Genomic DNA, 12,266 nt, shown 5'->3' on the forward strand with positions numbered 1-12,266 from the left:
CAGAACAGATCCTTGTGGGACACCACTAGTCACAACCCTCCAATCTGAATGTACTCCTTCCACCATGACCCTCTGCCTTCTGCAGGCAAGCCAATTCTGAATCCACCTGGCCAAACTTCCCTGGATCCCATGCCTTCTGACTTTCTGAATAAGCCTGCCATGTGGAACCTTGTCAAATGCCTTACTAAAATTCATATAGATCACATCCACTGCACTACCCTCATCTATATGCCTGGTCACCTCCTCAAAGAACCCTATCAGGCTTGTTAGACACGATTTGCCCTTCACAAAGCCATGCTGACTGTCCCTGATCAGACCATGATTCTCGAAATGCCCATAGATCCTATCTCTAAGAATCTTTTCCAACAGCTTTCCCACCACGGGCGTAAGGCTCACTGGTCTATAATTACCCGGACTATCCCTACTACCTTTTTTGAACAAGGGGACAACATTCGCTTCCCTCCAGTCCTCCGGTACTATTCCCGTGGACAACGAGGACATAAAGATCCTAGCCAGAGGCTCAGCAATCTCTTCCCTCACCTCGTGGAGCAGCCTGGGGAATATTCCGTCAGGCCCCGGGGACTTATCCGTCCTAATGTATTTTAACAACTCCAGCACCACCTCTCCCTTAATATCAACATGATCCAGAACATCAACCTCAGTCATATTGTCCTCACCATCATCAAGTTCCCTCTTATTGGTGAATACCGAAGGGAAGTATTCATTGAGGACTTCGCTCACTTCCACAGCCTCCAGGCACATCTTCTCACCTTTATCTCTAATCGGTCCTACCTTCACTCCTGTCATCCTTTTTCTCTTCACATAATTGAAGAATGCCTTGGGGTTTTCCTTTACCCTACTTGCCTACTTGCCAAGGCCTTCTCATGCCCCCTTCTTGCTCTTCTCAGCCCCTTCTTTGTTTTTGGAATACACCTATCCTGAACCTTCCTCATTTTTCCCAGAAATTGAAGCAATTACTGCTCTGTTGTCATCTCTGCCAGCATCTCCTTCCAATTTACTTTGGCCAACTCCTCTGATACCACTGTAATTTCCTTTACTCCACTGAAATACTGCTACATCAGACTTTACTTTCTCCCTATCAAATTCCAAGTTAAACTCAATCATATAGTGATCACTGTCTTCAAAGGGTTCCTTTACCTTAAGCTCTCTAATCGCTTCTGGTTCATTACATAACACCCAATCCAGAATAGCTGATCCGCTAGTAGGCTCAACAACAAGCTGCTCTAAAAGCCATCTTGTAGGCATTCAACAAACTCCCTCTCTCGAGATCCATTACCAACCTGATTTTCCCAATCTACTTGCATGTTAAAATCTCCCTTAACTATCATAACATTGCCCTTTTGACATGCTTTTTCTATTTCCCATTGTATTCTATAGTCCACATCCCAGTTACTCTTTGAAGGCCTGTATATAACTGCCATCAGAGTGCTTTTACCCTTGCAGTTTCTTGACTCAACCCACAAGGATTCAACATCTTGCAATCCTATGTCACATCTTTCTACTGATTTGATGCCATTCTTTACCAGTAGAGCCACACCACCCCCTCTGCCTACCTTCCTATCCCTCTGATATAACATGTAACCTGGGACATTCAGCTCCCAACTACAACCATCCTACAGCCACGATTCAGTGACGGCCACAACCTCATACCAAACAATCTGTAAAAGTGCATCCACCTTATTTCTTGTACTTTGTGCATTGAGATATAACACTTCGAGTTTTTGATTCTGTATCCCTAATGCACTGATACTCACCCTGCTGGCTACAATTTTGTCCTATCATCTGTCTGACCTTCCTGATATTCTGACTGCATGCTATCTTTGCTTTGTTACCATCCATCTTATCCTGAGTCCCTTCACTCTGGTTTCCATCTCTCTGCCAAATTAGCTTAAACCTTCCCCAACAGCTCCAACAAACTTACCCGTGAGAATATTGGTCCCATTCAGGTTCAGGTGGAACCCCCCCCCCCCCTTTTGTACAGGTCATACCGCCCCCAGAAGAGATCCTAATAATCAAAGAACCTGAAGCCCTTCCCCCTGCACCAGCTTCTCAGCCATGCATTTATCTGCCAGATCATCTTGTTTCTATCCTCACTGGCGCATGGTACGGGTAGCAGTCCAGAAGTTACTACCCTGGAGGTCCAGCATCTTAGCTTTAAGTTGTTTTAAGTTTTAAGTTGCAGAGAACATGGAGAAATAGAAAGGTTAAAAGGGTTATCTCTTTTAGAACTAGATAAGGGTTGCCCGTGTGATTGCAATATTTAGAGACCCCATCATATTAATAAGTTAATAAGAGCAGTAAGATTGGCAACATACAAAAGGACAGTGTTGTCCTGTGAAACCACAAACAAGAGAAAATCTGCAGATGCTGGAAATCCAAGCAACACACACAAAATGCTGGAGGACCTCAGCAGGCCAGGCAACATCTATGGGAAAAAAAGTACAGTCGACGTTTGGGGCCAGGAAGGGTCTTGGCCAGAAAATTAGACTACTTTTTTCCATAGGTGCTGCCTGGCCTGCTAAGTTCCTCCAGCATTTTGTGTGTTGTTCTGTGAAATGCAGGTTAGAGCTGCTACTGAACATGAAACCTGACTGCTTGATATTGATCATCTCAACACCCCCTTAGGACTATGTCCCCATAGATAGTATAAACTACCCCCTTATTTACAGCAGAGCACACTCTAAAGTCAACCCTGAGAATGTTATGAGACCTGATTTTTTTTTTTTAGAGGGTTGAACTGTTGTGGTCTGTGATTGTGGCCTTCTGCAGTGGCCCAGCATCAGCTTCAGACTTTTCTCTACTGTCCTTTGGATCAGGACTCCTCCACTATTACAGTCATTGTATGCCAGACAGTCATTGAGCTCATTTACACAGGTGATCCTCCAAGTTCCTCCAGCCTTATAGTCAATAAATTTTTCTCAGCTCACTTCTACCTCTTCCTCAAGATCCACAAACATTTTTTTTTTGCTGGGCAGATTCATTCTTGTCCCACTGAGATTATTTCCTCCAACTGTAACTCATGTTTTTTCTTTTGTCCAGTTCCTTCCTCTTTAAAGACATGACAGCCCTAAGGCCCTCCACCTCTTCAACAGTTTCCAGGCCACAACCATCTAAAGCCTGGATATTAAGTCCCTCGACAGCTTCATTCCAGACCAGGATGGTCTGAAGACTGTCTGCTTCCTCCTTTTAAAAGGCCCAATCAGTTCTCCTCTTCTCATTCACCGATGAATTTATTTTTGTATTGAACAACTTCAGCTCCATTAACTTTCTGCAGATCAAAAGTGTCGTTAAGGGAAAGGAAGTGGGAAGGTGTTATCAATCAAAGAAAGTATCAGTGCATTGTCGAGTATGATATATGGACAGTAGATAGTAGTGCAAACATGGTTTGACTTGAAATCAAGATAGTGGTGTAATAAAGATGTGGTTGGGCAAAGTAGATAGAACCCTAAAATATGACCTCTTGATAAATTGGGACATAAATGGAGAAATATCTAGGGCATGTTTGAAAGGAACTGCAACTTGCATGGGAGATTTTAATCTACAGACCCGGCTGGTGGCGTAGTGGCATCAGTGTCAGACTTTGGGGCGAAAGGTCCCGAGTTCGAATCTAGCTTTCCATCCGTGCTGGGTTACGAGCTGGTGATCTCTTTGGAAACTCACCTGGCAGAAGGCAATGGCAAACCACTGCTGTAACTTGCCTCGTACGCGGTTCCCCACTACGTCACGAAGGCGTGGAGGGAAATCATCTGCTAACCGGAGAAACTCTGGATGCAACGTACCTTTCCTTTCCTATTGATTGGACAAACCAAAGTGGTGAGGATATTATGGAATTCATGGAACAAGTTAAAGATTGGTTCTTAGAGTAGATTGTACAGAACTCCCAAGGAACATGGCTATTTTAAAGTAGGTCATAAGTAATAAGGATTAATAAGAGATCCTGTGGCTAAACATCCCCTAAGATGTAGTAACCACAATATGATAGAATTCAAAATACAGTTTGAGGGTGAAAACCACAGGACCAAAACCAGTTTTGTGTCTGATGGTGGAGTTGCCGAAGGTGGACTGGGAAAGCAAGCCAAGAAACATAACCAGTAAGGGATAGGATTTATGTACATTTAAGAAGATTGTTTGCACAGGCATTGATAGCTGCTAGTGGAATCAGGTACAATGAAACATGTATTTGAATAAGTGAAGTAAATAGACCCAATGTGGGCAAATGGGATTAGTGTATTTGGGCAAAATAATTGGCATGGACATGTTGTTGAAAAGCCCCTTTTTATCCTGTATAATTCCATCTCTATTCCTACCCTACTCATTTTGTAACTTGAAACAAACTTATTTTCCCACTTTCTCAGTACTGATGGAATCTTTAAACAGTAATTCTGTTCCTCTTTTTCTTAGATTCTGTCCAGCATTTTCTCTTTTTATTCTAAATTCACAGTAATGACAATTTGTTTTTCATTTACTTGCTGACATTGGTCCTCCAGAGGTGATGCTTTCCCTCAACAGTAAGGTAACATTTTACCTATTGTTCTAGTAAGGAGCCCCTGTGAAACTGAAGTTGCTTGGAATCAGTGGGGTAACTCTTGAAGCTAACACTGCTGCCAGACGTGATTCTGTATCGTATTCATTTGGCCAGCTGCCATGCTATAACCTGAGTACTGAGTATCTGCAGTCACTTTGGGTGTTATGTGCAATGAGTCATAACATGAGAGACTGCAGCTGCCGCAGTTTGTAGCAAGAAAAATATACTGGAGGACCTCGGCAGGTCAAACAACATCTGTGGAGGCAAAGGCATGATTGACATTTTAGGTCACAACCTAAAAATTCAAAATAAATTTATTATCAAAGTACATGTATGTCACTATATACTATCCTAAGATTCATTTTCTTGCTGGTATTCTCAGTAAATACAAAGAAACGCAATAAAATCAATGAAAAACTGCACGTAAGACCGACAAACTGCAAATAGAAAAAACGAAAAAAAATTGAGTTTGCTGAAATGAGCTAGCTATTTACTCCTCTCTCACTTCTTCCTAGGACTATGTGCTTGCAGTTGACATGTATCATTCAGTCATTCAGTACCAACCAGAACAAGAACCACAGCTTTTAAGTGGGATAGGAAGGCTTCTTTTGCAGGTATGATCACTATGATAACTCAAATGTATTTCGTTCAATGTCTTACCCTTTAGACATTATCATTTGACCCTAATTTAATGAGTTTTACAATGTATTGGCTGAACTTATGTAGTATTGACTTGGAGGGTCAAAAATCATGGTTTTCATGTTTTCAAACAATGCAATGAGAATGAATCCTATGTTGCCAACTACAGAACTGTGCAAAAGTCTTAGGCACATGTACATAACAAAAGAAAAACAAGTTTTGTGATTGTGGACTGATAGTGGGAAGAGGACATTGAGAGGGGAATCATGATTGGGAAAAGGGAAAGAGAGAGGGGAGGGGGCCGGGAAGCACCAGAGAGACATTCTGTAATGATCAATGAATCAATTGTTTGGAATCAAATGGCCTTGCCTGGTGTCTCAGGGTTGGGTGTGTCTGCACCTGTGCCACCCCCCCCCCCCCACCTCTGGCACTCCTCCTCTGCCACCTGTCCCTCACCCCTCCCACTGTGCACCACCTTGCTATTCCCAACATTTTTTGCTCCCACCAGATTTACAACCTCACTCTGTGCTCCAAATGGACAAATACAGTACTGTACAGAAGGCTTTGGCACCCCAGCTATATATATGTGCTTAAGACTTTGGGACAGTACTGTTAATCAGATTAGATGCAGCACATGACAAACCAATGAGTTTTCCTATTAGCTGTATTTCTTTATTAATCATGATCAGTTCAAACAACCTAATGATTCACTATGTACCAGAAAAAAAAACTTTTAGTTACACAACTCTTTTAGTTAACTTCGCAGCTTCCAACACTGATTAAGACTTTTCAGATATTTACCCACTCAGCTTCAAGGTGTGAGCTCCTCTCTGAGTCAGACTTAGAACCATCTTCTGCAATGTTTACTCTGCAGAGTTATTACTATTGATTCTTTTCTGAGACAACTTTGTAAAGTTTCCAGCTGTAGCTTTGATGTTATAGCCAATCACCTGGTTGTAAGTGACTCATAGAACATAGAGATCTACAGCACATTACAGGCCCATCAGCCCACGATGTTGTGCTGACCATATAACCTATGCTAGAACTTGCCTAGAATTTCACTAGTGCATAGCCCTCTATTTTTCTAAGCTCTATGTACCCATCTAAGAGGCTCTTAAAAGACCCTTTGGTATCCGTTTCCACCACTGCCACCCATAGTGCATTCCACACACCCACCACTCTCTGTATGGAAAAACTTGCCCCTGACATCCCCTCGGTACCCATTTCCAAGCACCTTAAAACTATACCCTGTCAAGTTAGCTGTTTCAGCGCTAGGGAAAAAGCCTCTGGCTATTCGCACGATCAATGCCCCTCATTATCTTGTAGACCTCTATTAGGTCACCATCACTCCAAGGGAAAAAGGCCAAGTTCACTCAACTTATTCTCATAAGGTATGCCTTCCAATCCAGGTAATATCTTTGTAAATCTCCTCTGCACTCTCTCTATAGTATCCACATCCTTCCTGTAGTGAGGTGATCAGAACTGCACACAGTACTCCAAGCGGGGTCTGACCGAGGTCTTATATAACTGTAACATTACTTCACAGCTCTTGAACTCAATCCCAACACACCATATGATTTCTTAACAGCACTGTCAAACTGCAGCTTTGAGTGGGACACAGACCCCAAGATCTCTCAAATCCTCCACACTGCCAAGAGTCTTACCATTAATATTATATTGTGTCTTCAAATTGGACCTGCCAAAATAAACCACTTCACACTTACCTGGGTTGAAGTCCATCTGCCACTTCTCAGCCTAGTTCTGCATCCTATTGATGTCCCACTGTAACCTCTGACAACCCTCCAGACTATCCAAACACCCCCAACCTTTGTGTCATCAGCAAACTTACTAACCCCCACTTTTCCATACATGCAACACACATATAAGTTGCTGATGAACACTGCAGGCCAGGCAGCATCTCTAAGAAGAGGTACAGTCAACGTTTTGGGCTGAGACCCTTCGTCAGGACTAACTGAAAGAAGAGCTAGTAAGAGATTTGAAAGGGGGAGCCAAGAGCTGGACAGGTGATTGGCAAAAGGGATATGAGAGGATCATGGGACAGGAGGTCAAGGGAGAAAGAAAAGGGGGAGGGGGGAAACCCAGAGGATGGGCAAGGGGGTATAGTGAGAGGGACAGAGGGAGAAAAAGGAGAGAGAGAAAAAGAATATGTGTATATAAATTAATTAATTAATTAATTAATAACCATGGGATACGGGGGCCGGGGGGGGGGGCATTAGCGGAAGTTAGAGAAGTCAATGTTCATGTCATCAGGTTGGAGGCTATCCAGACGAAATATAAGGTGTCGTTCCTCCAACCTGAGTGTGGCTTCATCTTTACAGTAGAGGAGGCTGTGGATAGACATATCAGAATGGGAATGGGATGTGGAATTAAAATGTGTGGCCATTGGGAGATCCGGCTTTCTCTGGTGGACAGAGCGTAGGTGTTCAGCGAAATGGTCTCCCAGTCTGCGTCGGGTCTTGCCAATATATATAGAAAGCCACAACGGGAGCACCAGACGCAGTATATCACCCCAGCTGACTCACAGGTGAAGTGTCGCCTCACCTGGAAGGACTGTCTGGAGCCCTGAATGATAGTGAGGGAGGAAGTGTAAGGGCATGTGTAGCACTTGTTCCACTTACAAGGATAAGTGCCAGGAGGGAGATCGGTGGGGAGGGATGGGAGGGACGAATGGACAAGGGAGTCGTGTAGGGAGCGATCCCTGCGGAAAGCAGAGGGGGGAAGAGGGAAAGATGTGCTTGGTGGTGGGATCGCGTTGGAGGTGGCGGAAGTCAGGGAGAATTATATGTTGGACCTGGAGGCTGTTGGAGTGGTAGGTGAGGACAAGGGGAACCCTATTCCTAGTGGGGTGGAGGGAGGATGAAGTGAGAGCAGATGTGCGTGAAATGGGGGAGATGCGTTTGAGAGCAGAGTTGATGGTGGAGGAAGGGAAGCCCCTTTCTTTAAAAAAGGAGGACAACTCCTTCGTCCTGGAATGAAAAGCCTCATCCTGAGAGCAGATGCGGTGGAGACGGAGGAATTGCGAGAAGGGGGTGGCATTTTTGCAAGAGACAGGGTGAGAAGAGGAATAGTCCAGATAGCTGTGAGAATCAGTAGGCTTATAGTAGACATCAGTAGATAAGCTGTCTCCAGAGATAGAGACAGAAAGATAAAGATAAGGGAGGGAGGTGTCGGAAATGGACCAAGTAAACTTGAGGGCAGGATGAAAGTTGGAGGCAAAGTTAATGAAGTCAACAAGCTCAGCATGCGTGCAGGAAGCAGCGCCAATGCAATCGTCGATGTAGCAAAGAAAAAGTGGGAGACAGATACCAGAATAGGTTTGGAACATAGAGCATTTCGCTGAACACCTACACTCTGTCCGCTAGGGAAAGCAGGATCTCCCAGTGGCCACACATTTTAATTCCACGTCCCATTCCCATTCTGATATGTCTATCCACGGCCTCCTCTGATATAAAAATGGGGCCACACTCAGGTTGGAGGAACAGCATCTTAGGTATTCCATCTGGGTAGCCTCCAGCCTGATGGCACAAAGATTGACTTCTCAAACTTCCGCTAATGCCCCTCCTCCCCCATCCGTTATTTATTTATTTATTTATTTATATACACATATTCTTTTTCTCTCTCTCTCCTTTTTCTCCCTCTGTCCCTCTCACTATACCCCTTGCCCATCCTCTGGGTTTCCCCCCTCCCCCTTTTCTTTCTCCCTGGGCCTCCTGTCCCATGATCCTCTCATATCCCTTTTGCCAATCAACTGTCCAGCTCTTGGCTCCATCCCTCCCCCTCCTGTCTTCTCCTATCATTTCGGATCTCCCCCTCCCCCTCCCACTTTCAAATCTCTTACTAGCTCTTCTTTCAGTTAGTCCTGACGAAGGGTCTCTGCCGAAACATCAACTGTACCTCTTCCTGGAGATGCTGCCTGGCCAACTGCATTCACCGGCAACTTTTATGTGTGTTGCTTGAAATTCCAGCATCTACAGATTTCCTCGTGTTTGCTTTTCCATACATGTACTTGTTTTGATATACTCACACTCCTGCAGTGGATACTAAGTAATAGATGTGGTCCATTCCATTACGGGTAAAATCCTCCTTATCATTAAGCACATCTACACAAAGTGCTGTCGCAAGAAGGCAGCATCTATCATCAAGGATTTGCCACAAAGGTCATGCTCTCTCCTAGCTGCTGCCATCAGGAAGAAACTACAGGAGCCTCAGGACCCATACCATCAGATTTAGGAACAATTATTACCTCTCAACCATCAGGCTCTTGCACCAGAGGGATAACTTCATTCAATTTCAATGGCCCATCACTGAACTGTTCCCACAATCTGTGGACTCACTTTCAAGGACTCTTCATTACATGTTCTTGATATTTATTGCTTTTTTTTCTTTTGCATTTGCACAGATTGTTGTCTTTTGCACACTGATTGTTTATCCATCCTGTTGGGTGGGGTCTTTCATTGATTCTGTTGTGCTTCTTGGCTTTACTATGTATGCCCCCAAGAAAACAAATCTCATTGTAAATGGTGACCTGTGTGTACTTTGATAATACATTTACTTTAAACTACTTAGAACTTTGTCTGTTTCATAATCACCTTAGCCATCTACTCCATAATTATCAGAGTTTAGACTTGTACAATACTCTCCTTGATACCCAAATTTCCCATCTTTCTGGTATTGGTAATAGTAGGGGGAAAACACAACAATGTTACATGCTGTCAGATGGAAAATTACTGCAGCTGCAATCCCACACTAATAGTGACCAAATGCTCAAATGCTAGTATGACCTCATCTCTTCAACTTCACGCTGACTAAGTCTCATTTGTTGTTTTCATTTCTTCCGCTTAACTCTTCTCTCTTTGTCTGTTTGTATCTTTTTTTAAAAAATTAGTAATATAATAATAAGGCTAAAATATCAGTGGAATAAAAGTTAAAATGGTTGTTATGTGAAAACCTGTTTTATTAATTTGGGATGTGTGTGTAATTGGCAACATCAGCATTTCGGGCTTATCCCCATTTCCCCTTGATAAAGAGTTGGTGAGACACTTCCTTGAACTCTGCAGTGCATTTGATGACGGCACTCCCACCGTGCTGCTGGGTGGGGGATTTTAAAATGTCAATGCAGCATTGAATGACTAGTGATGTATGAACTCTTTAGTTGTGTAGTATGCCCTTGTGCTTGCTGCTCATAGCTTTCATAATAGTACAGATTATGTGTTTGATACATTCTGTTGGAGGACTGGAAGTGAGTAACTACAGAACATTTTGTAGGTAAACCACATTGCTCCCAAGGTGCAACGCTTGATGAGGGCATAAATCTGTAGGATAGTGAGTGGGATTACGAGACAGTTGGGCTCATTTGTACTGGATGTATCAAGCTTCTCGAGTGTTGTTAGAGCTACAGTGTTCTGGGAAAGTGGAAAGTATCCTATCATGCTTCTAATATATTGTACATGGTTGAAAGGGTTTAAAATGTCAGATGATGAGCCATTTGCTGCATAATATCCAGCCACAGTACTTATGCGGACCATCTCAAATCGCTCCCCTCTGTGGTAAATGATTTCTGCGAGACCCCCTCTCATTTGAAGAACTTCTTATGTCTGCACCTGATAAAAGGTTTCGACCTGAAACATCAACTGTTTATTCCTCTTCATAGATGCTGCCTGACCTACTGAGCTCCACCACCACTCTGTGCATGTTCCACAATATTTACAGTATCTGCAGAACCTCTTGTGATTATGATGTGGGTGCACTTTAAGACCTTCATCACTGACTTTTGCTCCACCCTCCCGCTCCTCTATTTGCTCTGGCTATTTCTCCTCTGCTGTTGCATTCCAGATGATTGAACTTGACCTGAAACTTGACTTTCCATTTCATAAATGCTGCCTGATCCACTGAGATCTTCCAGCAACACACGTCAAAGTTGCTGGTGAATGCAGCAGGCCAGGCAGCATCTCTAGGAGGAGATACAGTCAACGTTTCGGGCCGAGACCCTTCGTCAGGACTAACTGAAAGAAGAACTAGTAAGGGATTTGAAGATGGGAGGGGGAGGGGGAGATCCAAAATGATAGGAGAAGACAGGAGGGGGAGGGATGGAGCCAAGAGCTGGTCAGGTGATTGGAAAAGGGAAATGAGAGGATCATGGGACAGGAGGCCCAGGGAGAAAGAAAAGGGGGAGGGAAGGGAAAACCCAGAGGATGGGCAAGGGGTATGGTGAGAGGGACAGAGGGAGAAAAAGGAGAGAGAGAAAACAAGAATGTGTGTATATAAATAAATAATGGATGGGGTACAAGGGGGAGGTGGGGCATTATACTACTGTAAAGATGAAGCCATAGGTTGGAGGAACAACATCTTATATTCCGTCTGGGTAACCTCCAACCTGATGGCATGAACATTGACTTCTCAAACTTCCGCTAGTGCCCCACCTCCCCCTCGTACCCAGGTCCTGACGAAGGGTCTCGGCCTGAAACGTCGACTGCAACTCTTCCTAGAGATGCTGCCTGGCCTGCTGCGTTCACCAGCAACTTTGATGTGTGTTGCTTGAATTTCCAGCATCTGCAGAATTCCTGTTGTTTCCATCATCCTCTCATATCCCCTTTGCCAATCAACTGTCCAGCTCTTGTCTCCATCCCCCCCCCTCCTGTCTTCTCCTATCATTTTGGATCTCCCCCTCCCCCTCCCACTTTCAAATCTCTTACTAGCTCGTCTTTCAGTTAGTCCTGACGAAGGGTCTCAGCCCGAAACGTTCACTGTACCTCTTCCTAGAGATGCTGCCTGGCCTGCTGTGTTCACCAGCAACTTTGCTGTGTGTTGCTTGAATTTCCAGCATCTGCAGAATTCCTCGTGTTTGTGTTCTTCCAGCAACTGGAGTCATAGAGTAATACCACATGGAAATGGACCTTTCAGTTCAACTCATCCATGCAGACCTGTCCTACTTGCCTGTGTTTGGCCCATATCCTCTTAATCCCTCCTGTCTATGTACTTATCTAAATGTCTTTTGATCACAAATGTCTAGATGACTTTCTCTGGCAGCTCATTCCATATATGTAGCACTCTCTGTGTGGAA

At 44.0% G+C, this 12,266-nt stretch overlaps 1 protein-coding gene across 7 annotated transcripts in view; it reads left to right on the forward strand.

Moving 5' to 3' along the window:
• The window catches only part of trappc12 (trafficking protein particle complex subunit 12), a 162,645-nt gene that overhangs the window by 118,577 nt on the left and 31,802 nt on the right, over positions 1-12,266 (forward strand). For all 7 annotated transcript variants that reach the window (XM_072251157.1, XM_072251162.1, XM_072251159.1 and 4 more), the window contains one exon: positions 5,062-5,160. In XM_072251157.1, the coding sequence (XP_072107258.1) occupies positions 5,062-5,160 (99 nt within the window). The remainder of the gene's footprint in view (positions 1-5,061; positions 5,161-12,266) is intronic.

This window comes from Mobula birostris, chromosome 2 (genome assembly GCF_030028105.1).
Source record: "Mobula birostris isolate sMobBir1 chromosome 2, sMobBir1.hap1, whole genome shotgun sequence".
Taxonomy (NCBI): domain Eukaryota; kingdom Metazoa; phylum Chordata; class Chondrichthyes; order Myliobatiformes; family Myliobatidae; genus Mobula; species Mobula birostris.